This window comes from Oryzias latipes, chromosome 8 (assembly GCF_053564925.1).
Source record: "Oryzias latipes strain Hd-rR chromosome 8, Olatipes_Hd-rR_3.1".
NCBI classification, from domain to species: domain Eukaryota; kingdom Metazoa; phylum Chordata; class Actinopteri; order Beloniformes; family Adrianichthyidae; genus Oryzias; species Oryzias latipes.
Genome location: NC_136244.1, coordinates 23221600 through 23248425, shown reverse-complemented (window position 1 = coordinate 23248425; position 26826 = coordinate 23221600). Strand labels below are relative to the sequence as shown.

At 43.1% G+C, this 26826-nt stretch overlaps 1 protein-coding gene across 3 annotated transcripts; it reads right to left on the bottom strand.

Annotated features, from left to right (window-relative positions):
* Positions 1 to 4552: 4552 nt before the first annotated feature.
* On the bottom strand, positions 4553 to 26826 carry mpp3a (MAGUK p55 scaffold protein 3a). Of its 3 annotated transcripts, XM_023957390.2 has the most exons (20): positions 26676 to 26819; positions 19766 to 19829; positions 19581 to 19699; positions 17149 to 17226; positions 16858 to 16938; positions 16644 to 16781; positions 16463 to 16544; positions 15246 to 15331; positions 14467 to 14541; positions 14193 to 14389; positions 13661 to 13725; positions 13043 to 13063; positions 12521 to 12562; positions 10174 to 10239; positions 9565 to 9720; positions 9407 to 9487; positions 9184 to 9277; positions 8996 to 9104; positions 8797 to 8925; positions 4553 to 5642 (listed from the first exon to the last, which is right to left on the bottom strand). In XM_023957390.2, exons 2-20 carry the CDS (start codon positions 19800 to 19802, stop codon positions 5463 to 5465), a joined length of 1836 nt encoding a protein of 611 aa, XP_023813158.1. In that variant the 5' UTR covers positions 19803 to 19829; positions 26676 to 26819; the 3' UTR covers positions 4553 to 5462. The 3 variants fall into 3 exon arrangements, with proteins under 3 accessions (XP_023813158.1, XP_023813159.1, XP_023813160.1); XM_023957391.2 differs by lacking the exon at positions 10174 to 10239 and having other exon boundaries at positions 26676 to 26826; XM_023957392.2 differs by lacking the exons at positions 10174 to 10239; positions 12521 to 12562.

The following is a 26826-nucleotide window of genomic DNA, read 5'->3' as shown; positions in this document are numbered from 1 at the left end:
ATTTGCGTGAGTAGAACGCACAGGGCTTAAGTTTCCCAGTACCCTCTTCACGCTGAGACAGGACAGCACCCACGCCGGAGTCAGAGGCGTCGACTTCCACTATGCATTGTTTTGAAACATCTGGTTGTATGAGGATAGGAGCAGAAACAAATAAGGTCTTTAAACGTTTGAAAGCGTCCTCAGCGGCTGAGTTCCAGATGAAAGGTCGATTGATGGAGGTGAGTTGCGTGAGAGGGGCTGCTATACTGCTGTAATTGCGAATGAAACGTCGATAGAAGTTCGAAAACCCCAGGAACTCTTGGAGCTTTTTACGAGTCTGTGGTGTCTCCCACTGAGCGACTGCCTCGATTTTAGCGGGGTCGGGACGGATATTGCCTGCTTCGATAACATATCCCAGGAAGGGAACAGAAGACACATGAAACTCACACTTCTCAGCTTTCACGTACAACTGATTTGCAAGAAGCCTTTCAAGGACCAAACGGACATGATGTTCGTGTTGTGATTCGTTGGAAGAGAAAACGAGAATGTCGTCTAAATACACGAAGATAAACCGATTCAAAAAGTCCCTGAGGACATCATTCACCAGACGCTGAAAGATAGCGGGGGCGTTAGTCAGCCCAAATGGCATGACTAAATATTCAAAATGGCCAAAGGGAGTGTTGAAAGCCGTTTTCCACTCATCACCTTCACGCATGCGTACTAGGTGATAAGCATTTCTCAGATCTAATTTAGTGAAAATGGTAGCGTGTTGGACCGAGTTGAAAACTGATTCTATTAACGGTAGAGAGTATTTATCCTTGACGGTGATCTGATTTAATTCCCGAAAGTCTATGCACGGCCGTAACGTCTCATCCTTCTTCTCCACAAAAAAAAAAAAAAACCTGCACTGACTGGAGAAGAAGATGGACGTATATGACCCAGGGAAAGAGCCTCCTGAATATAGTTCTCCATGGAGCTTTTTTCAGGACCCGAAAGATTATATAATTTCCCCTTAGGGAGGGGGGCCCCATTAAGTAATTCAATGGAGCAGTCGTATGGCCGATGTGGCGGTAAGGCACAGGCACGTGATTTACTGAAGACGGAACGAAGGTCATGATAACAAGTGGGAATGTTAGACAGATTAATTTCCTTTTCAGGCCCTGAGTCAGGTATTTTGGTGGGCGGAACAGCCGACTGCAGACAGTTAGCCATACAGAATGTGCTCCAGTTAAATATACGCGAAGAACTCCAATCAATACTGGGATTATGCGTCTGTAACCACGAAAACCCCAGAATTAGAGGTCTGAGGGGATTGAGTGATGAAAAAATGATGGTACTCCCGGTGGTTACCAGAAGTGAGAACTAGAACCGGACCGGTGCGTTTAGTAATACGTGACAGCTGTTTACCCCCCAGACCTGCAGCTTTAACAGCGTTATCAAGAGCTTCGACAGGGAGAGAGAGGTCATGAGCGAGACTCTGATCCATTAGACTATGCTCAGCCCCAGAATCAACGAGAGCTTGAAATTCATAAACTTGGTCCTGATTACAGATCTTGACAGGTACAAACAAAAACTTGGAACTTTGAAGAGTTTCCGAATCACCCCCCCCCCCCCCCCCCCCGGTGGCCTGTCACTTAACAGGGGGCTCTGGAGTTTAAACGAACACTGCATTGAGAAACCTGATGACCCGCCTGACCACGGTAAAAGCATAACCCCTCATCACGGCGTTTCTTTCTTTCCTCCAAAGAAAGCTTAGAATGACCTATTTGCATGGGTTCATCTGGTTTCAAGGTAGGAGCATTAATGTTAACAGGAGCGGCAACCGGAGGATAGCGAACAGGTGTAACAGAGGACGGTGGTGGCTTACGGTTCTGCTCCGAGAGGCGTTCCCGTAGCCGGACATCAGACCTCAAGGCAGCCGTGACAAGTTCTTCGAAAGAGACCGCCTCCGGCTGGGTACATAAGTGATCTTTAATGTGTTCGTTAAGTGACTGGTAAAAAACTCCCTTAGTGCCGGTTCCGGCCATCCAGCTTCTACTGCTAGGATCCGGAAGTCAATGAGATGTTCGCTTACCGGGCGGTTATCTTGTTTGAGACTCAGTAACCGCCGGGTGGCTTCTTCCTGCTTTCGAGGTTGGTCGAAGACGAGGCGGAATTCTCCCAGGAAGCGTTCAAAAGGGAGATGAGTGATGGGATGGGCGGCCAGGAAAGCTTGAGCCCATTGAAGAGCCTTACTGCGGAGAGAGTTTACGATTAACGAGATTCGACTGTGATCGCCTTGATAATACCTGGGGGCTTGTTGGAAAATCAGTTCGCATTGAAGTAGGAACCCTCCGCAGGCTGCAACATCACCGAAGAAAGGTTCCGGCTGTAGACGAACATTTTCCAAGTGAAAGGTGGAGCGGACATGGCATTGTTGCCGGAAACAGCGGATGGAGCTGCGGCTGCAGGATTAGTTGTTTGGCCGGTAAGTTCCATTAGGGATTGCGTGATGCCGTCGAGGCGGCGAAATAATTCCTGCTGGGCAGTAGACATCTGCGTGAGAGCGTCAGCTTGGCGATTTAATAGGTTACCTTGGAATGCTATGGCATGACAAAGCCCTACCGGGTCAGCTGGGTCAGGCGTTTGGCCAGTTCGTTCTGTCATGATCAGGGCGAGAGTTCAGAGTGACCCAAACGCTGGGACCCGGAAAGAGGCTCGGACTCAACAGTAAGTTTAAGAGGTTTAATCGAGGAACAGAGGTTGACAGGTTTCTTCCTAGGCGAGGAGCAGCGGCAGGCTGGAGGGATCTTGAGGCGGATTTTCCAGAGGGAGGACTGCGACGTCTGTGGACTGCGAACAGGTGAGTATCCAACAGGTTTCTTTCCTGAAGCAGAGCGAGAGGTACAATGAGCAAAGAGTAACGAGACAGGAGTCAAAAACATGAGCTGACCAGACTATGCACCATAGGAGGAACAACGAACTGGCACCGGCTGATGATCCAGGAGGAGCTTATGAAGGCAGGAGAAGATGAGGTAAGTGGATCCAGCTGGTCGCGTCCAAAACAGGAAGGAGGGGGGAGGAGGGAGTAGCTGACAGGCCATGACAGATAGTTGTCATCGTCATCTTTGCGTTTTTTACTTGAGCTGTTTTAGAAGAAGTATTCTTTGAGGCGGATGATCTCTGACGAGATTGCGTCTAAGCCTGGGACCCACAAAGAACAATAAAAACACACAAATGGTGCTTTAGCATGTCGATTTTAATCTTCCAAAATTGTCATACTAAAGCATGTCGATTTTATTCTTCCAAAATTGTCATACTAAAGCATGTCGATTTTTCCATGCCGAAAATGTTATACTAAACCATGTCGATTTTTATCTACCAAAATTGTCATACTAAAGCATGTCGATTTTTATTTATCAAAAATGTCATACTAAAGCATGTTGATAATTATCTACCAAAAACGTCATACTGAAGCATGTCAATTGTACCATGCCGAAAATGTTTCACTAATGTATGTCGATTTTCCATGCGGAAAATTTCATACTGAAGCATGTCGATTATTATCTACCAAAAATGTTACACTAAAGCATGTCGATTTTTCATGTGGAAAATGTCATATTGAAGCATGTCCATCACCACACCGCAAGGTTACAGGAGCACACATTGGGTAGTGTGGAATAGAGGGGGTAAGAATGTTTCAGGTGTGGTGTTAGTGAGGAGAATGTAGCACTTAAAATGGAAAAGCTCCATGGAAACATTTACAATACATCTGCAGTAATGACCAAAGTAAAAGCATCCTTTAATCCAAGGGATTCCACTGTGTTTGCCCGATACGATCTTTTTAAATTTCATGTTTTAATAGACACCAGCATTTTTAAAAAGACTTTTTCTCGAATCTGTGTGGAGTTGAGGTATCACTAATATGGAGTCTATTGTGTTTAAAACAGTTTTCTTAGCTGCCATTAAACTACATCACTAGAAATATGGATGTTGGATGTTTGTCTTTGGCCTTCTGAAAGGCCAACATGTGGGATAGCTTCATGGTTGATAAAAGGTAAATCCTTAGAAAGAACTTTTCTTTATTTACATAATATATTGTTGACTGTGAAATTCTTATTTTACTTAATAGCTACAGATTTTCACAAATGTTCCTGTTTTCTATCTCAGTGTAAGAGAACACTGTAACTTTTTTATTTCATTTTATTTGTTTACATGTATTTGTATTCAAGTTTCCACCTCAACAAAATACAAGATAGATTGATTGATTGATTAATTAATTGATTGATAGACAGACAGACAGACAGAAAGACTTCATCAATCTCCCAAGGGATAGTCTTAAACGGCCAGTTTGAGCTGCCAGGATGAAGAAGTAACTCCTTTTCCTTTAACTCGTCACTCTGAAATCTCTGATGGGCTGGAAGCACCGCTGACAGAAAAGAGATGTGTGTGAAATGCTCCTTGGGACCGAAGCCAGGGGTTCCTGGCAATGTTTCTGCTTTTTTTTTTTTGTGATAGCTGCAGAGGCTACGTTTTTAACATTCTGACGTTCAAGTACTTGAGCCAAAGTTGAGGCTAAATCAGGAAGTACATGTTGAATTCAGTTTGCTTTATTATGGCACTGTGTACATGTTAGGTTACAAACATTCTGGTTGTGTTTACAGAATAGTGGTGTTTAGTTTTTGTGTCTAAAAAGATTCAACATAATGGTGTCATGCTAAAGAAACGCTTAGAATTGCTACAATTGTTCTTCTGAACTGCTGAGAGGTTGATTAAAAATGAGTAAGAGGTCACGTCTGTCAGAGTAAAAATCCTTAGTTGTGCCAGAAAACTTTACAAAATCCATTCCTACAAGCAAAAGAGATACAACCCATTCAGCCAGAAACTCCATGTGTCCATAACATGTTCTACACTCAAACTGATGTGGTTTCTCAGGGATCCAGGGTAAACAAGTTGCATTGAAGTGCTACGACATCATTCATTGGCACGCAGACTAAAATGTACAGTATTTACACGTGAGACCTGGTCATGCATTTGATTCATTTGTGAAATTCTGGTATACTACTGGATGCATGAGCTGTAGAGTAAAAGAAAAAAAACCTGCAAATCTTAATTTAATCATGCTACTAAAGACTCGAACAGGAGTCATGATGGACCCAACTGAGATCCTGTCTCCTTTAGCTACAGTGAGGAGTGAAAAAAGTAGCAGTGATATGTAGTTTGGTTGAAGAGTTTTCTATAAAACCTTAATTTGGGTTCATTTAACTGTAGCAACAAGCAAAATCTGCTTTTTCAAATTGAAAGTTTATTTCTTCAGAAGAGTGGGCCTCAAGAGATTTAGAAAGACGAAGGAACCATAAAACAAACTTTCATCCATCTGTGGAATCAGAAACTAAGACTTTCAGCAGCCAAGCTGCTGAAAACTGAGGTATTCTCCGACTGTCTCCTTTTCAGAGTCTTGAATCATCTCTTCATGGGAGAGGACTGGTAAACAGGTTGTGGGTTTAAGTCTGGACCCAGCTGAGAGGCACCCAGAACGTCTCTCGCTCCAACCTTTCCAGAATAGCCTGCAGTTCTGCACAGGCACTGGCCGAGTCTTCTTTAATTAAGACCCGGTCCACCAGGTGTCCATACTGCTGATCAATCTGAATGGCGGACTGACGCATCTCCTGGAGGTCGTCATCCTGTTGCAAAGCACAATGAAGAACAAACAGGTTTGCATGATTTATACTTCATAAGATCATAGTTTATGCACAGAAGCCGTTCCTAAAGTTGTGTTTTGTAAGTTAGATCCAACCACGGCATTTACTCTAAGCATTGTAGGAATCAACTGTAACCACAGTATCAAAATAGATGGCTGACTTTTTTTTCTCAAGAGGAAATGCTGGTTTAACACCTTTCCACAAATTATTGGACCAGATGTGAAGAAAAGAAAAACTGTTGGTGTTGTATGTATGGCTTAGTATCTTTACCACTAAGCCATTTTAGTATGGAGAGACGTGAACGTGTGTGTGTACTTGCAAACTCAAATATCAAAGTACTTGATAGCTCAGGTGGTTGAGCAGGTTGGCCAATGTTTAGCGGTTTGATCCCGTCCCCATTCCCACCAGCCAGGGGACAAAACCACATAGTTACAAGCAGTTGTGAGATCCTCCACGTCTTCATGTGCGTACATAAGGCGTTTAAATGCTGCTAGAATGCTGGGGCATCAGTGTTTTGTTATCTTTGAATGTATATTGTGTATAATATCTAGCAAAAACACATTTTTTCAACTTTCTCAAAATTAAATGTTTCAGAACTCATCGCACCCTTTTGGTTTTGTCAAAGGGGAGCAATGAGTTCTGAAAAACTTAATTTTGGGGTAGTTTGATTTGATTTGATTTTTTTTTTTTTTTGAAATGGTTTATTTCAAGCAATTAAGTAGAAATAATACACAACAGCAATATAATCATCAGTTATACATTCATACAGTAACTAATCAAACTTAGGATAATTAGACATATTAATAAATATTGCTTGAAAGGGAGTGGAAGGAAGCGAACTTATATAATCCCACCCCGTTATACTATAACCATTTTATTACATGATTTATCAATATCCGGTTCCCAGTTTTCATCAGACAGAATTAAAAATCATAAGATATCGATAAAGCACATGACAAAGATGAATTACTTAAGTATAACGTCAAAAATAACTATTTTAGAAATCAACATGGCAAATGCAGATCAGTCATCTGGAATATATGCAGATTATATTACTTATAAAAGCCATTCATATGAATAAAACATAATACTATATCAGTAAAGTAGACACAACACTGTTTCAGGAATTTTCATAGCAAAATTTCATCAAGTAGCAAAAGTTAAAAACATGTGCAACATTATGCTACATTAGGAAAGATTTTTGAATCAATTTATCAATTTTTGGAGAAAGTGAAGTAATATCATTAAAAGTCAATCAATTTAACAATTTTCAATCAGTGATTAATCATTTGTTTTACTTTTTTTAATATTTCTTTTTGTATTTTTATTTTCTTTTTTTTATAATAAAGTAATGCTGTAGAGGAAAACTAAAAAGGGTCCATAACTGTCCATTGTCCAAGGTTGGTATTTCTTCTTTTACTGATAACAGCCGTTCTTCTGGGTTTAAACAGTTAATAGTTCTCTTCGATGTTATGACTGCAGACATTAGATTCAGGTCCATATCCTTCTTCAGCTGATATCAGCGACGGTGAAAGTTGAGGTCAAGTTGTCTGCAGGTCAGAGCTCTGCTGTTATTCAGGTTACGTCAGACATACAGAGAAAGTGATGAATCCACGTGTCATATTTCTTGAAATTATTTGGCTCTTTGGTTTATTACTCCATGTTGTTTCAGACGACCGTGATCAAACACTTCTCAAAGTCCTTCCTGGTGTTTACAACCAGAACCTTGGACCGGTCCTCTGGACCGAGTGGTTTGACGTAAATCCTGCAGCCTTTAACCCAAGTGTTCTCAATCTGCTTACGCTTCCTGAAAAGCCGTGCATGTTTTGAGATTTCAGCATTCCTTCTGGTCAGATGGTCGTTCAGATAAGCAGCCGAACCTTTCAGTTGTTTCCTTTGGGTCATCAAAGCTAGCTTGTGTTTGTGATTCACCAACCTGATGAGGATCGCTGGTTTATCCATCTCCTTTCTCCTGGGGAGCAGGTGGCAGGTCTCGATGGTATTGAGATCCAGGGAAATCCCTTTAGATGTGAGAAATGAATGTATTTGCTGCTCCAAAAACTCTGCACCGATCTCCGTATAAGCACTGCTAGCATTAGCAGTGCTTGCTCTTGCTGTCAGTTTCGCTCGAGGCTTGATTGGTACTCCAGTGAGAATGACATTCATCCTTACTTGCTGTTCCACATTGTCCAGTCTTTTCTCCAGAATCTCGACCCGGTTTTCTCGCTGCTCGTTTTGAGCCTGAAATCTTCGGAACTCTTCCATCATTTCCCAAAGTGGCGTTAGCTTAGCCGACACTTGTTCCATAAAACTTCTCAGCGTTTCTTGAATAATGTCAAGAGTCTTTTTGAGGTCTTCGTATTCCTGGGGTTTCTTCGGGGGCATGGTCAGCTCTCTTTTTTGGGGAAAATCAACCTTTTAAGTAATTTGAAGATAGTTGTATTCGCAGAGAGGCACGCCATGCGTCCTGCTGTGTAACCCGGAACCGGATATCCCCCAGAACCGGATATCCCCCAGAACCGGATATCCCCCAGTTTGAGGAAACGTTTTGCTAGATATTATTCACAATATACGTTCAAAGTGGTTAATCAGAAAACACTGATGACCCAACATTTTAGTAGCATTTAAACGCCTCATGTAAACCTGGAGACATGACAAAATTCCCACAACTGTGGTTTAGTCTGTGGTGCAAAGTATTTAAAGATTTGTATGCGTAGAAACTGTTTTGTGGTTTTAAACTGCTTTAATTTCAAGTTGTGCCTGCATATAAATTGTATTTGGTATCATACGTTTTTGATATTTGAGTGTGCATGTTTGCAAGTACACAATTTACTAAATGTGTGTCTCTCCATAATACAGTTGTTGAAAGAATGCAGAGTTAATTATAATGGAAACCTAAAAAAGTAGTTCTGTAGCTGGAATGTTCTGAATGACTTGACATTAGGTCTAGCTGTTACCCACCGACTGTTGATTACCATGGGTCAGGTTCATTTTGTTTTATAACTGATTTAATAATACTTGTTTAAGATATGTAGATTATTTATTTTTCCCCCACCAATTCCATATTAAATACTGGTAACAGAAGCCTAGAGTATAAGTGGTTCAAATAATGTGAACTGGTGCCAAACAGACTCACTGTAATGCGGCCATGATCTCCCCCTGCTGGCGAGGTGGCTGCGCTGCGGCGCCGTCTGCTTTCAGGAATGCGAGGTTTGACGAATATAACATACGGTTTAAACTCGGTTGTCCGCAGCCTCTTCACAGCCTGGAGAAACGTGTACATTCAAGACATGAAGGCAGAACTTTTGGAATGTGTGCAGACGGACCACTTTTACCTCAGGCTGCACATCAACGATGCACATCTTGTTCTTGGCCTGGACACAGCGGATAGCTTCAATACTGGTGCCATACTGGTTTTCTTTGTACTCGCCGTGCTCTATGTACCTGTGGAGCAAGAACAACAGCTTTTGAATAAAAAAAAAAACACATTAACACAAAGGTTTACGTACAATGATTAACATACTTGTTGCTCAAAACATCTGCATCAAACTGCTGTTTTGTGACAAAGTGGTACTCGACTCCATCCTTCTCGTGGGGTTTCTTGGGTCGAGTTGTATCTTTTGAGAGAAAAAACAGGTTGCATGTTTGTTTTTGTCAGACTGGTGACCGGGACAGGTCACCAGTCCGTGACCCTGAAAGGGACAAAACAGGTCAAGATGACTGGATACTTCATGTTGAGTACTTACGTGGAACAGCTACTGCATAACGATGTGGGTTTTCAGCAATCACTCTCTGTTTAAGTTCATTTATCCGTGCTCCAAGAGAACCTTGGGAAATACAGAAAATACAAATAAAACACCAGCTCACTGTAAGACACACATTGACCACCAGATATCAGGCATACCAATCAGAACCACCAGACGAGGCCTCTCATTGGGTCTCTGCTGGTAACGGGTCACCTCCTCATAGGTCAGGAAGTTGGGTTCTCCAGAATCCAAGCCATCTGCAGAGGAGCCCTGCCGGTCCTTCCGGCTCAGCCGGAAGCTCCTCCGTAAACCAGCTATGACAAAAAAGGGGGAAAGGGATGGGACGTTATTTCAAAGTAAAGAACCAGGAGGAACGTGTGCACAGCTGCTATGATGTGGTTGAACTCACTGACTGTCATGCACTGAGGAAGTCTCATGGACTGAAATCTTTTAGTCACACATTTCAAATACTTCATAGTAACTCTGAGGCTGCTAGAGAACATGCTGCCACTGAAACCACATGCAGTTTAACTAAAGCCCGAAAATGTGCGGATGTCACATTTTTTTTCCAGAGTAAACATTTTCCACAGACACAAATTCCTCTGACATGTTCAGAGGATGCTGCCTTTCTCTGAGGAAGGACTCGCAGCACAGCCTGACCCCGGCAGACGCCGCGTGAACGGACCGCAGGCTCTGCCGCCGTCAGGCCCGTGTGGATCCCCCGCTGTCAGTGGCGTGTACCTGCAGGAGTGAGCCGGCCACTGTACCTGAATAAAACTCCCAGGAAAACACCTGGCCACAGGAGGGCGCCACTGCTTTACACTTAGGAGAGACTACAACTGGCGTTAGAGCATCACACAACCCAGCCTCACACCTCCACACAAGGTGAACGAGCAGCTAAACGTGCCTGGTTGAGTGTGCAATGCCTCCAACGCAGCAGGGCCCTCGTGGGGTAGGGTGGGGGCGTGATTTAGGGCAGGAGGGGAGCAGCGCACTGACCACAGCAGCAGGGGTGGGTAATTAAAGCACAGGGGGGGGGATTTAGAAAGGGCAAAACACTGAGGGGAGTTGGGGGGAGCAGCTTCAAGCAGGTTAGCAAGAAAGCAAACACAACAGAAGCTGCAGTCAGGCTTTCAGCTCCATCTGAGCTGCAGGGTGGGGGGCAAATGGGGCAGGTGGGTCCAAGAAATAGTTCCTTTTGGTTACATTTTCTGTCTGAGCTTCAGAAGATAAGTCAAGAAGAATTAAGATTCACTCGTGCGAAGCCGTTTTAACCCTTGTGCTATCCTATGACCCCACCCTTACATTGACGTGTTCTCCCTACCATGACAAAGGTGGATAACGGTGGAAAGATTTCATGTAATCCAGAGGTGGGCACTGAGGGCCGCATTCCTGCATGTTTTCCAGCATACCCTGCTCTGGCATGTTCTAATTGGCTGGACACACCTGAACCAGGTAATCAGCCATGAGTAGGGCAAGACTATCTGGAAATCATGCAGACACACCGGCCCTCGAGGCCTGGAATTGCCCACCCCTGATGTAATCCATGGACACCAGTGAAGATCACAAATCATTGAAGAAAAAAGGTTCAGTGCACTGTCTGGTGGGTCTAGATGACCCAACTCCCAATGTTAAAGTGCCTAGGATAGCACAAGGGTTACAGATGAACATGCAGGTGTGTCTTTGTCATCCTGACCGTGGATGTTCCACATGCAGCACAGTGTTGTCCCTCGTTTATCGCCAGATCACCAGATAGACAGAAATAAGCCACGAGTGTAGAACATAGCTATGGATGTTTAACCCTTGTGCTATCCTAGGCACTTTAACATTGGGAGTTGGGTCATCTAGACCCACTAGACAGTGCTCTCATCCTTTTTTCTTCAATGATTTGTGATCTTCACTGGTTATGGATTACATGAAATCTTTCCACCTTTATCCACCTTTGTCATGGTAGGGAGAACATGTCAATGGTGGGGTCATCTAAGATAGCACAAGGGTTAAAGGCTGTAAACACTTTATCCACTTTTCTCAGACAAACTTCAACATTTTCACAATTTCCTCACATTTCAGCTTTTAAAGTTCAAACCTTCATAGAAAAATAAGTTCAGTTATATAGACAGAACACAAAGAACTGCTCACAATTGAAGATTTATGTAAATTTGGTGAGTATAAGGCATTGCATTCAGGATTGACTATGATCTACAGCAGGAGTCTGCAACCCTACAGAGCTTTTCAGGTCCGTTTCTTACTGACTACAGCCCAGTAAAAGCCACAAAGTCTTACTTTTTAGAAAAATAAGACTGCTATATTGTTACTATTATTGTGTACATAAATTGACTTTTGACTTTTGGTATAAATAGACATGAAGAGAAAATCAAATGGTTTATAACGTTTGACAAAGGTTCACATAACTTTCTTTCAAAACAAAAGACACTGTTCCAAAATAGGATCATCTCAAATCAGCAAATGCAGTACAGTCTTTTCCACAGCATGAAATCTGCCTCTTGAATGTCTTAGAATATGAGTGAGTCATGGTTGTCTTTACTGATCTCCAATTGATTTGATTGATGAAAATCTGTCAACAAACTACAAAACAGCAGAGGTGGAGCATTGTGGGTACTGTAGTCAGGAGCCTCACGGAGTGATAAGTACTGAGCTTAACCCATATGCTATCCTATGACCCCACCCTTACATTGACGTGTTCTCCCTACCATGACAAAGGTGGACAACGGTGGAAAGATTTCATGTAATCCATGGACACCAGTGAAGATCACAAATCATTGAAGAACAAAGGTTCAGCGCACTGTCTAGTGGGTCTAGATGACCCAACTCCCAATGTTAAAGTCCCTAGGATAGCACAAGGGTTAAACTGTTTGACTGTTTTGTTTTTTCTTGACGCGCCTGTCTGAAAAATCAGGACACAGAAGACAGTGAACTCTTAAAAAGAAATCATGCAAAATTGTGCCAAAAAAATAAGCAAAACAGCAAGAGCACAAAAGATGAACTGCGATACAGCGAGGGACCACTGTAGAATGAAAACGGATAGATTCCCCCCAAAGGCCAGGCTGTAGCAGGCAAAGAGCAGGAAGTGGAGAAACACGTGCACGTTCTCACCTATGTACTGTCCATTGAAATAGCCCTCACAGTCACAGTCCTCTGTAGGGAGGCAAGCAGGGGAGACAGGGGTAAGACACCTGGAAGAGTTAGAGGACAGGGAGAGGGAGGTGGGAGGTGGGAGGCAGCCTGGAGATAATGAAGGAGGGAAGAACCACTGAATGAAGGAGGAGATGCATCTGCCAGCTGTGACCCACAGCGGAGGATCAGAACTTCTGCAATAGTTCTCAATCTATCAACGAGCTAGGAGATCAGGTGAAAGACAACAACCGAGCCAGGTGAGAACAAACCCAAAACTGAAAAAAGGAACCATGATGGACTTTAAAATGAGCTAAAGTCTCCCAGGACTTTGTTGTGCTAGCACACATGTATGAACGCACACACCAAGGAGTGGACTGACACACCAGCAGCAGAAGACCCAGATGCACGCCACTCATGCAACCTTTCCACTGTCATCCCGGCTGAACAGCCCATAAAAACTCCACTGTTTCTTCATGGCGGGTGTCATGCTTCTGAACTCACCTTTGTCACATCCTTGTTCCGCTGACAGCAGCAGAGAAGATCAAAGAGGAACATTATTACAGGGGCAGAGGGCAGTTCCATCACAGATAACGGAGGAGAATGAGGTTTATGGCTCCTAAATAAAAGCAAAGGGACTGAAGAGACATCAGAGACGAGGAGGGGGACCCACTTTTATGTGCTCCTTAAAACAGAGGAGCGTGGGGCAGGGCTGGAGAGTCCCTGCAGCTTTACTCCTGCGTGATGTCATGAAGCTCACTGGCATCCCGCTAAGCTCTTGTCTGCCTGCAGCTCCGGACTAATCGGATCGCCTGCAGCTTACGCTGCATGAAGAGCCACGACGCTCTTTATCCACTCGGATGTTTCTCTTGAAAAGTGCAGTTGAGCGACAGCTGTTTGGTTCTGCGGACCAGATGGAGTCAACGTGAAATGAAGTAAACCCATAAATGTGAATCCTCTCCGTCTCTGAGCCTCTTCCTTCTTTAAAAGCATGTCTGCATGGCGAGGTTCGACGGCGGGGCTCATGCATGGGAGCACATCTGTGATGAGTGCTGCAGGTCGAGAAGGAAAGTGCAGAAAGATGCAGAAGCTGAAGTGAAATCCCGTGGAGCAGAAACTTACAGGGAGGCTTTTTAGGGGATTTTGGATTCGGCAGTGTCCCCATTTTCATCCTGTAAGCCAGTCGCCTGGATCAATGTGCAGCACAACAAAGAGTCAAAGACAGGAGAGGAATCATCAGGGGGGACAGGACAGTGAATGCACCGGAAGAGAAGTCTTCATCAATAACAGAAAAGCCAGAGAAATCTGTTTGCAAAAGGTCGACTGAGGACAGAATCACAAGGCAGCAGTTGCTGTTTCTTTACAAGTCGAACGGGAACATTAGCTGCAGCAGAAACTGTTTGTGTTTTTTTTACCTGAAAAGAACCAAAGTAGAAGCAGGCCAGTTAATCCTGCAGAGTTTGGCAGTGAACCCTTCAGCCTGCTGATGGATTACGACATTTCCACATTCAACATATGTCTGTTCACTTTCTGCTTCCATCTAATCACAGCTGACCTCAGGCTGGAACACACCCATGTGGATTTGGAAGATTTCAGATGACTGACTAACACAATTCTGCAGCGTTTGGGTGAACGGAGCGGCGAGCACGCTCACCTCTCCTGGAACTGTTTGGAGGGGATGAGTCCGGCCCGCAGGTTGCTGTCTCCCACTCGCTTTGCCTGCCACCACGTGGGGTCATCCTGTGTCACGATCTGCAGGATGTCCCCTCGTTTAAAGGGAAGTCCCGCCTCCTGGCAGGGCGTGGCCTTGTCCTCCAGGGGGATGTAGTCGAACAAAGCTCGCATGTAAACCTGAGGAGAAAGATGACCATTCTGCATGAAAGTCTGCTCAGCTGCAGCTTTGCTGATGACCTGCTGCTTCTTCTCACCTTGCTCTCCTTCAGTTTGTCCTCCTCCTTAATGGCTGGAATGATCTTCAGAGTGATGGAGCCCTGAGACTGGGACTGAACCAAGAGGAGGATTTACGTCATCATGAAGAAATGGTCGCTGGGCGCATACATGCATTTGTATGAATGATCCTCAGTTGAAAGGGAGGCACTCAGGCTTTTTAGTAATAAAAAAGTCACTTTTACAAGACTACTTTTTTAATTTGTAAAAGTAGTATTTGCTAGATATTTTAACCCTTGTGCTATCCTAAGCACTTTAACATTGGGAGTTGGGTCATCTAGACCCACTAGACAGTGCTCTGAACCTTTTTTCTTCAATGATTTGTGATCTTCACTGGTGTCCATGGATTACATGAAATCTTTCCACCTTTATCCACCTTTGTCATGGTAGGAAGAACACGTCAAAGTAAGGGTGGGGGTCATAGGATAGCACAGGGGTTACAGTAAAGTATTTAAAGACCCACTCAGGTGTAAATGGTGTTTTAATATGTTCTTGGGGCCTTTTCCTGATGATGGAGGACATAAATACAGCAATTAAGCTTACAATTGCATTTCTGGGTATTTCTTTATTCAAATTGTGGTGAATCAGGAGCAGACCAAAAAAAAAGGACTTATTCGAGAAAGAAAAAAATAGCATAATCATAATTACTGGGAACAATTTAAAAATCAATCAAAAGACTATCAGGGTGGTTCTTTAAATGTCATATCTACTGTGAGATCCAAGTGAAACTTGAGTGAAAATCAATCCAACATTTACACACCAGCAGCTGGCTGATCTCTTCAGGTCTTTTGTGGATCACAGAGACCCCGTTGACTTCCCTGAGTTCATCTCCTACATGAACCAAACCTGGGAGGAACAGAGAGGATGTTTCCGGTTTAACCCTAAGACAGGATCAGTTCAGCCGTAGCCACAACATGGAAACTAAAAGCTGTGAGAAGGCTGATCGATCCAGCAGAGACGCTCACAGCAGACTTGCATCAGGAAACCTGAACGATAACAACACCAATGAGGCAAAGATTCACAGAGGATTTTAATGAATATGGACAAACACACCGGTCACCCCTTTGCTGAGACCCCATAGATCATAGCTTCCCTACAGTTTCATGCTAAAATGTTATTTGCTCTGACTGACACTCCTGCAACCACAACGCCCGGGTTATGCTGGGTTCCTTTTCTTCAACTTTTACAACTATCCTGTTCAACAAATCTTTTGCTTGACAGGAAAAAAAGACGTTTGTAATGTCAGCCGGGACAAAAGTGAAGAAATGAGCAGGAAATCACTGAGTGTAACTGAAGAGCAGAAAGACGGCAGCTTCAAAAAGATGAAACTCTGTAGCTAAATTTGAAGAACAGGACTCTTTCACTGAAGGGAAGTGCAGACCGTTGCCTGCTCCTGCACAGATCCACAGTGAAGCTGCACCAACATAGAAGCTCTGAGCCCTGGGGGGGTGGGATTCAGTCATCATCATCATCAAAATGTTAAGGTGGGACTGCAGAGATCCTGCCTGAGTTTTAAGCTTAAAGCTGACAGCGCCACTCTACACAGCACGCCGTTTTAAAATGGTTAAAGAAGATTTACAGAAGAAAGCAACCTGATTTCACCCAGACAAACTGAAGCACTAAGCAGCAGAGATGACATGGATCGATGTAGATCAGATTACTGACTGCGCTGCACAGCTTTGCTCACACTGCTGCATACGCTTAACCACATTTTAGATCCCATGGAAGCCCGCTGAGTGACTCGGAGCTGGAGCAGTTTTGCAGCATGAGTCATGCTAAAGCATCACTGATGATTGGAGTTCAAAACTATTTTCTAAATCCAGCTTGTGGCGCCTTTTCCTTTGGGCTGGGAGAAAATGTACAGAATGCCTGCAGCTGAACTCTGAACCCCACCAGAAAACATGCAGCCTGCTATGAGATCAGGTTGCAGTTTAGTTTTAGTTTTGGACAGAGAGGAAAAGATGAAGAGTCTCTCACCGCTTCGGTCAGCTGCACCTCCTCTCATTATGCGAGCCACGATGACCGCCCCAGACGCCTCATCCCGCCTTATGGTGGCTCCCTGGGGCACAGACACACTAGGTTACTGACAGAACTTTTGGGGTCTTCCTTCTCCTGTGGTTTCCTGTGTTTCCAAGTCCACTCTTCTCCCTCTGCTCACCAGAGGCTCCTTGTTCTTCACCAGTCTGACGATCTTCACAGACTCCTCTTCCAGCTCGTCTTCAAAGTCATCGGGCAGCGGCGGTAGAACGGGGTCGAAGTTCTTCTGCGCCACGGTGTCATGCACAGAGAGGACGGCCTGAAGACAGAAAACAGACGTGTTGATGCTCAGCAGCTGAGAAGAACATGAAACAGGGAAACCAAACTCGGTTTACCTTCAGATGTGGAGACGTCAGGAGATGCAGAAGCTCCTTCTCATCGGTGCTCATGGGTCCACTCTGCAGCTCCTCTGCCACCTGTAGGTCACAGCACAGAGATGCATGTGTGCAGACATAATGAAGACTGCAGCTTCAGTAACCGACGTGAGAAGCTGCTGAGCTCAGCACTTTCCTGAGAACTAGTGAGAGAGCAGCAGGATGTGGACTCTGACTAGAGGAGCTTCAGGATGACTCAGCAACTTTGAGAAATAATTTCCCCTTTAGGTGCTGTCTGAGTGCTGAACTTACATCCTCAGCCAGACAGGAGGCGCTGTGGAGCACAGGTGTAGGGCTCTGCCTCTCGTACTGTCGCAGCTTCTCGTGAATCTGGAGCAAACAGGAGAGACGGTAGCGGGAAAAGTAGTACAAATGTAGCAAAGTAAAGACAAGAACCGCTGTCTCAGCAGAAGAAAAAAAGTGACACAAATGTTGACAAATAGAGCATTTAGAAAACAAACACCAACGTCTTTCATTCATTCTTGGAGACATTTCTACTGTCAGTCATCCTCATGGGCGTCCTGTTTGCCATAAGGTGAAAACTGAAGAGTCACAGTGAAATCCAAACTTCCCATGATCCTCTATTCCATGTGGTGTTATCATGATCTGGGGTTGCTTTAGGTCTTAGCCGACAGTCTTTATAAGATTAATAATAATACCTTTATTTATAAAGCGCTTTAACCCTTGTGCTATCCTAAGCACTTTACCATTGGGAGTTGGGTCATCTAGACCCACTAGACAGTGCGCTGAACCTTTTTTCTTCAATGATTTGTGATCTTCACTGGTGTCCATGGATTACATGAAATCTTTCCACCTTTATCCACCTTTGTCATGGTAGGAAGAACATGTCAAAGTAAGGGTGGGGTCATCTAAGATAGCACAAGGGTTAAAACAAACTAAAAGTCAAACCAAGTTTATTACGAGCTTACATAGAGCCACTTCAATGTGCTTCTGGGGTTTTTAACTTGTTTTTGGGGCTTTTTTCCTTATGATGGATAACATATTGAAAATTAAGCTTGAAATTGACCAAATGATGATCTTTAATAAGTAAGTGGATGAAAACATAAACACATTAGAAAACTAGGGCTGGTCTGATAAAATCGATCTGAATGGATCCGAACTTAATAAATTAATAATCGATCCATGAAAGCAGAGATGGATCTTTTATGCCTCTCCTTTTCTGGTGACCTAAAGCATAACAGCAGCAAAAGCCAAAGTCAGCTAGCTTGAGGCTAACGCATAATGACATTTTCCATAGGACAACTAATGCTAACGCTCGTTCGACCTGCACAAACGTTGTTGACAAATTAACAACTTTATGTGCTCACAGGCAGGAATTGTCCAAACTCTTTAAAGGAAACTTTTTTTAAGTAACTATTTTTAGTCTAAAGCACCATTTTCTGCACAAATCCTCTGGAATAAATGGTAATGCTGTCGCGCGAGCGCCACCTAGTGGCCAAACTGAAACGCCCTCCGGGAAAGGCCATAAAGATCTGAACATTATTGTTGGAGCTTCTCCTTTTGAACCACTGTATGGTATTCATCTCACTGGTTTATTGTTTCACTAGTACATTGTACAGTATGTGAACTGTATCAGATTATTATGAATATCTTCAAAACATATTTAGAATATTATTGTATTTCTATACTAATATGTCTACATGTGTAAATGTGAACATGTAAATTCAAAATGGAATCGAATCGAGTGGATTGAAAGAATCAAATCAAATCAATTCTGGAAACTGTTGGTGATACCCAGACCTAAAGAAAAAGCAGAAGCAGAGTAAAGTCTCATGTTGGATCAATTGCTTAAAAATAAAAGTCCGTTGCTCGGCGAGTTTTAAAAGTGCACCGAGCAGACGCTTGTCGAATGTTTGGAGGCAAAGATTCAGAGCCCAGATAGAAAAGACTCCTTCTCTCCTGCACTTCCTCTCAGCTCCTCAGGGAGAAGCTGATCAGCTGACCTGAGACGACAGGCTGGAGTCTGATACTACATACATCGGACATGTGTTGTGAGAACACGTTAGCGTTAAGAACACGGGTTCTTGAATGAGCTTTTAGCAGGTCACTAAGCGATATTAGCACATGTACCTGCAGTTGGAAGAGGTTTCGTGCCAAATGTCAAAGGGGTGTAAATCTTGTGAATTTGGCTCCAGGCTTTTTCTTCCACAGCTCTATTCCAATATCTTAAAGACTTTGTGTTATAGAACTCCGGTCGGGCACAAACCGCAATTATTAATTTCTCCTCCATGATCAATTTTTGAACAGTTGGCACTTCCGTGAATTAAAAAAGACCCTACCCTGATTGGTCAAAGTTCAACTAATTCAACATTTAACGTATGTTTAATGGCTGCACCTTAAATCTGTTTTGGGCTACTTAAGCCCCAAAAAAGATTTAAAAACTTGCACAGCGACGCGTGAACCCAAGAGTTTTGAGCGCAGAAGCCCAAAACGTTAAAAAGACATTTCATTGGACGTGGTTGCCAGATCCCAAATTCGGTGTGAACACAGCACAAGGAAGTAAGGCGGGGCGAGATTTAAAACAAATAAAAGAATCTGAACTCTAAGAAGGACAGGCCAGTGGTGTGACGGGCATCTGACTCTTCATCAGTAACACTACATCGTAGGGAAACAGTAATGACATGGTTTAGCCGATCAGCATGAGTTTAGCAGGAGTCGCTCACCTTCATGAGGAAACCCAGACTCCTCTCACTGAAGACGTCTTTCAGGAAGACCATGTCCTCCTTGTGGTTGGCATCGGGCCGCAGCTGGGAGGTCAGCAGGGCCAGAGTTTCATGGAGCCCTGCAGGAGAAAGGGCCGTGAACAGATGCAGAGAGGCTGGGCGTGTGGGTGGAGCGTCTGCCTTACCTGCTCCTGCTGTGAGCACCGGCATGGCCTCTTTCATTGGTCAGCGAGGTGAGGAGGGGGAAATCTGCGAGGAGACGACTCATCGTTAACCTTTGTGCACATCCTTCATTATCAGAGGAGAGAGATTTTTTTCTCAGGCAAACTGAATGAGAGGAAACGGAAAGCGTAGCAGAGACTCTGGTCGGGTAATTACCGCCATACATCATGTCCTTAGAGACTAAATGCAATAAATCCTGCTGCAGTTTCTCGTCTGTGAGTGTGGATGCGAGGTGTGCTTACAGATAAACAGTCGCTGCTGCTGCTACTATTAATCACAGCCTCTCAGCGAGCCCTCAGAGCTCTGTGTTGGTGTGTGACAGCAGCAGATGCAGAGCTGCATCAAGCAGCCGCTGTGTCAGCTCCTGATGGAAACACTGCCGATGGGACAGAGGAGGTGGAAGCTACAGAAAGGATGCGTCATGTTTAGTGTACAGCATGTTCCCTCTCTGCCGTTTATCTGCCATGCCTTCAATGACCCCCTGAGAGCGAAATATATCAACAGTAATTAGCAAATGAAGTGGCAACGCTTTGATCAGCTCAACATTTTAACGAAGATCCTGGAACAGCATGAAGGTTTTAAATCAACTCCCCTGACAGAACCTTCCCCTTTTTTTTTTAGCAAACAATGTGTCCATTTTCAGATCAAATCAGCAATCCGGTAAGCCAAAGCAGACATCAGCGGCATTATGGCAGCCTCTACAGATCAATAACTCTGTCACTCTCCTGACTATTCCACATATGACTCTTTACTCCAAACCTTATTCAACAAAAACCTCAATAACTCAAGTAAAAGTAAAAAATAAGATCAACAAGAATAAGATAAAAATGAACCAATAGGAAAAATCATGCAGAAGCCAGATTAAAAAGGGGGGTCGGCCTCTTCTCAAAGCCTACGGGCTCCCTGAGGCTCTCCGGCTGGTTGTCCGAGGGCCACTATGGTGGAACGAGGCCTCACCGAGGGTTTTGGACCTCACCTTAGGAACAACTAAGGAGGATCTCAGGATTCGCGGCTTCAAACTCTAAAAGCAAGTCACCTAGACAATAAAAACATTTGTGAACCATTCAAAGAACTTTCAAATCAATCTTAAATAAATTAATATTACTAATAAAGCCATAAAAACCTTTTAGGACCTTGTTTGTTATGATAACACAGCACACAAATACACAACAACCAGTCACTCACTTCTTGCACAAGCCCCCCAAACAGTTCAGGAAAGTTTTTCGTACTCGGATAATTTATTTTCTTAATTTTGTAAACCAGACATTTCATCTGGGAAAATACTGGAAAATGACCCTGGCAAGAAAAACTCTGATCTCATAAAGAAATGCGTAAAGAACTGAACAGTTTAGCTACATTTGAAAAAAGATTCTGGGGGGGGTGACGATGAATCGATTTCTGTTCCCACGGTCCAACCAGATGGATCTGCCTGATCAGTTATTGATCAGCAGGTGTGTTTGAACTTCCACCCGCTGCTCTGTAACTTGGGTTTTCAGGAAACCACATTGGTTCCTTCTTTACAATTTCAATTGAGTTGGAGTGATGAAAACGCCATATGATGGCGTTCCTTGGACTTGGACACGAACAGTCAAACTTAAAACATGATTGAAGACTTATTACATCAAATTGGATTTTTGATACCTTAACACCACTAAAACTACCTTAACACCGTTACTGCTCAAAAATTCCTTTAATTTAGCGTCTAATTTAAAGCAAAAATATAAGTGAATTTTCATTTTCATTGCTGGAAATAAATTTAGGCGTCAAGGGGTTATGGTTTTGTAGATTTCCACATTAAAGTCTTTGTCAGACCTACAAGAAGAACCCTTAAAAAAAGCATAGGTAATTGTGGTCATTTTTAGATTTCTGAGCATGAAACAGTTCTGCAGAGCCACAAGGTGTTCACACTGCTTGACATTTAGCCCAGCTCCCAAATAATTCTGTTGGAAATCGGCTACATTTGATGTGACTGCTTTCCATTCTTCATTTGTGTTAACCCATGGCAGCTGAAAGCTCCTGGAAGAGCGTTTCCTCTGCAGAGGCTGAGAGCAGAAAGCAGCTTAAGGTGTGTGTATTTATAGGGTCCCTAACCTTAAAACATCAGCAGTGTGCCGAGGTTCCCAAATGAGGACAAAGAAATTCAGCTCAACCCTCAACGGGGAAGCTAAGGCAAACTTTTGGGAAACAAAAACACCAAACTGTTTTCAACCAAACACCTCACATTCCGTCTGCCATTAAATCACGCTCTGATATTCCTTTTTCTCCCACTTTTCTGAGCATTCTGCTCTCCTGTGTTGTTGGTAAACCGTCAGGATACAAATCGTGCTGGAAGAGGAAGATGGGCTACTAAATATTGAACATGGAGGATGTTACAGCAACATAAAGAGAGCTCTGTTGTACCATTAAGAATGAAATCAGTGCGATCAGCACATTTAGAGGAGCGAGCATGTCTGCCTGAGAACACCAACACATTCATCGGATATGTTTGAATTCCCGCCCTTAGGCCTAACTAGTAAAAACTATATGGTGCAGGACTATCTAGTGCCCTGGATATTAAAAGCAATTGGGAAACCATGATAGCTACTTCTTTTTTTTTTTTTCAAACGGCGAATATGACATCCTCGATTTCACAAAGTGAAAATCTACTTAATATGAGCGTTTTGTGATGATCATTTCATCAGAAGATGAAAATGTGGTTTATTAAAAAATACATTTAAATACATTTTTTTGGCAAAAATTGTTTAGACACAATGTATTGTGGTCTATATTTGCCAATCGATGCACACTGGATTTTCACAGACACTTCTGGGAAATTTCTAGGGCACTGGATTTTGGAAATGTAGATTCGGACGGCATTATTAAATGGCAAACGCACTACATAGTGAGTAGGGAAGGAATTTGGACAACCTTTATCTTTTCTTTTTTCTGTTTTTTTAAACATCTCTGGTAAAAAAAAAAAAAAAAAGGTCAATCATCACAATGCCTCTGACATCACATCATCTGCATTCAGCCAGGATAAAAAGACATTCAGCCCAGAAGAACAGAAACATCAGAGGTTCACTGTATTTGATTTATCTGTTCAGTTAGAAGTGCTTCATTTAACTTGTGGACTTTAATATTCAGATGTTTGAGAAAACTAAAGGAAACATTAATGTTTTTTTTAGTTTTTTTTTAAATACAGCCATGAAAGATAATTGCATTTTTTACATTAATAACACTTAGTTCTGACCTAAAAAGGATAAAAAAGCTGCCAAAGTTTTAAACTGATCTTCCGGATCAAATTGGAATTCTTAGACCATCATTTGTCTTTTGTCTCAGATTTTTTTACAAAGGGATGTTGAAATAGTTCAAGAGTCGATCACATCAGTCCCTGCACCTCAGCTCTCGATGGATGTGAAAAACTTCCATGCAGAGTTCAATGGGACTTCTGGTAAAGATCACATCTCCGGCTTTAGCCTGGATAAACTCCCAGTGAGCTAAAAGCTCTTTTTATGCAACATAAAGCTTTGAGAGGTGTTAGCATCAAACATGTTCTGGTCCAGAATGGGAGATGGAAATGTTTTCTTCCAGCGTGGAAAATGCTGATTGTTTCTCTATTGGGAGCTGACCGTCATCCTGCTGAGTTTGAGCTGAAAAGCTGAAATTCACATCAGGTTTTGAACTAATCGGTGCACTTTTTTCCCCCCTGAACCTCTCACCCTTTGAGGTTTAAGTTAGTCATTTCTATATAAATGATACTCTTTATTTGTATTTGTATTATTTTACATTTACAGAAATGTTGGATTTTTTTTTCTCAGTCCATCCAGGTTTTCAATGAGCAAAAAGGCTTTTTTTTTCTTATTATTATAAAACACCCGACTTGCTCCAATCTGACATCAACATGGCTCATCAACATGGCTCCAAACATCAGATCCCCAGACGTCACTGATCCAGGAATAGATTTCGACATGACGTTTTTGCTTTTTGTCCTGCTTAAAATGACATTTTTGCATCAGATCTAGTTTAGAGCTAAGCTGAAGATCATTTTACGTAATCAGCTGATCACATAACATTCTTAACCATACATCATCCTCCTTTACAACACATTTTACTACAATACACAGATTAGTGATGACATCCATATTTCAGAAATAGAAGCTTGAACTGATGACCAGTTTCAGCCTGAAGCCCAAAAAGCTGAAGGCCCAAAATGTTTTGGTTTATTTTTATATAGAGAGATTTAGTCCTGAAGAAGCTCCAAGTCATTTGTTTATTATGTTTTCAGGCTTTTTTAACCTGAGACATAATTTTATTTCAAGGAATCCAAATGCTAAGACATGTTGTCGATCAATTCTTGTCATGTCACTTGTCTACAGGGACAGGTTTGCATGAAGCTCCGCCTACTTGCAGACTTGGTCTCTGCTGATAAGTAACAGGATTTTTCAGCAGACTCCTGGTCAGGTAAAACACTTCCTGATTTAAAAGCAGATTTGTCACAAAAACAGCTTCATCAAAAGTTTGGTTTTAGATAGAAATATGTCTGTCAAAAGGCTTCAGGGTGTTCATAATTGCGCAATATAGTAAACACCAGTGCAGAAACATTTATTCATGTAAAAAAAAAAGATTCCTTTTTGGTTTATGACTAAGACAGAGTATAAGGCCCACCATAGAAACAAAAAATTACTACATTTATGAAAATAAAGTTGGAAATTTATGAGAAAAAAGTCATAATATTAATAGAATAGAGAAGCAAATTTTTAAGAAAAAAAATCCAGATTTTATGAGAATAAACTAGAAAAAATTATGACCCAAAAATTATAACTTAGAAAGGAAAAGCCATGCGTTTTCTAAAATGAAGTAGGTTGTGTAAGCCTCCACCCACATTACATGCTGACTAAATCAATCATTGTAGCCATTTCTGGTTTTTTTATCATAGGAATCTATGTGCTACGATGCCTTTGGAGCTCTGCAACTACACTGACTCACCCGCCGGAAAGCCCCTCCTTGTGGGTCTAAAATCTTCTTCTGAAGTGGCCCAGTGTTCTGCAAGTTCTTTAGGATATCTCTATACCTATAATAAAACAACATCAACTCACCAAAAGATGTAGTATTTCCTTATTTATGAAACCAGTGCTGAATGCAGGACAATGGACTCTACGCCCTTCATATAACATAATATTGATTTTTTTATACAAATTTTCTTACTAGACAGACTATTTCTTTATAAATGTTAAGGCTTTAATCTCGTAAGTTCTTCTAAAAATATAGCTTTGTTATGGTACTATACTGACTTTTTTTTTACTTATAATTTTCTCCTAAAATTAAGACTATTTTCTGTTCATTTCACGACTTCATTCTCGTAAATTCATTACCTAAATTCATTCATTCATTCATTTTTTTTTTTTCATTCCCGGCCACTTCATAGGTTGATTGGCAACTCTAAATTGTCCATAGGTGTGACTGTGAGAGTGAATGGATGTGTGATTGAGGATATTCTACCCTGCGACAGACTGGCGACCAGTCCAGGGCATCCCTTGCCTACGCCCAAGTGGCCGGGATAGGCTCCGGCAACCCCGTGACCCCGAAAGGGAAAAACGGTCAAGAAGATGAATGAATGAATGAAAAAATAGATGTACTTATGGGGTTACCAATCAGAGGTACATGTTTCCCCACAGGTTGGAATAACTGCTTTTATTTGCCTAATAATTGAGATTGCCCAGATATGTGCAAAATGGCATCTATGGTTTGATGTCAAGTCATTTTTTTAATCTTTTCTTTTCTTTTTGGAGGAGGGGGGCAGTTTGGAAAAGTGTTTTACATTTAAAACCAAAAAAACACTTATCTGCCTTCATGCAAACCATATTTATTTCGCATCATCTCTCTATTTACTTCCCTTTTCACGTTGTAGCTGACGACATTCAATGTCATTACAGGAGAGCGGCAGAAACCATCATGAAGGATGCTGGGATGTCGGATGACTGTTTGATGTTTTCTGCCATTTCTCTGAGGACGTCGGAGCACAAAAGGGCCTCTTGGGGTTTGTGCTGTGCTGTGTGTGAATTTAGTCATCACTTCACATTTCTTAAAGATGTCAGTTTGCTGAGCTGGTGTGAGGCTGCAGATACAGAACAATGTCCTCTCATGACGGGGGGGGGGGGGGGGGGGGGGTCTCTGGCCTCAGTCCAACAGTGGGTGTGTGAAGAGCACATGTGGACACGCACAGTGGAGCATGTGTCACACCAACACCAGAGTACGTCTTTGTCCGCTCGTGATCGAGCGTCTTGGCTCGTCTGCCTGCTGCCTGGAAAATCAACATGCTCCCGAGCAGCTAATCCACTGTCCTGACAGTAATGGGAAGCAGCGGCGAGCGTGTTTGGCCAGAGTCCAACATGGCTTTCGCACACAAACGCACACGTGTGCACGGCAGCCACAAAAGCCCCCCATCATCTAATCTGATCTCGCAGAGGGTGTGGCCACACAAACTTAAACCCTCTCCTACATGGAGGGGAACCACTGATGCTGATAGCGGGAACACTCCTCAACTGGGACTTGGTCTGTGGACCCCACCTTAACCCCTTTGTCCACCCACTCACATCTGCAGAGAAAAGCAGAGGCAGTTGTTGGCTCTTTTCCTGTTTCCACTCCGCTTTCTATCCCTGCTTTCCCGTGTCTGTGGATCCTAATCCCACCCCTCCATGCCTCCCTCCCTCTCGCTTTTCTCCATCTCTCTGCATCACTCTGCAGTGCCACCCCCCAACCCCCCCCCCCCCCCCCCCCCAGCCTCTACTGTCAGCTGGCATAGGGAGGAAGAAAGGGAAAGCCCTCCCAGCTGATGCCTCACATTCTCGCTGAAAACAAAGGGATGTGGACAGCAGCGAGCAGCAGCGGTCATACCTCTGTGGTGTCGGCGTCCCCCCTCACTGCAGCCGCACGCTCTGGTTCCCCGTCCTCTTTTACTTCTTCCTCCTCCTCCGGCTGCTGCTTCCATAAACCTGCTGCTGCTGCTGCTGCTGAGAGGCTGCCTCTTCCTCTTCCTCTATCCTCT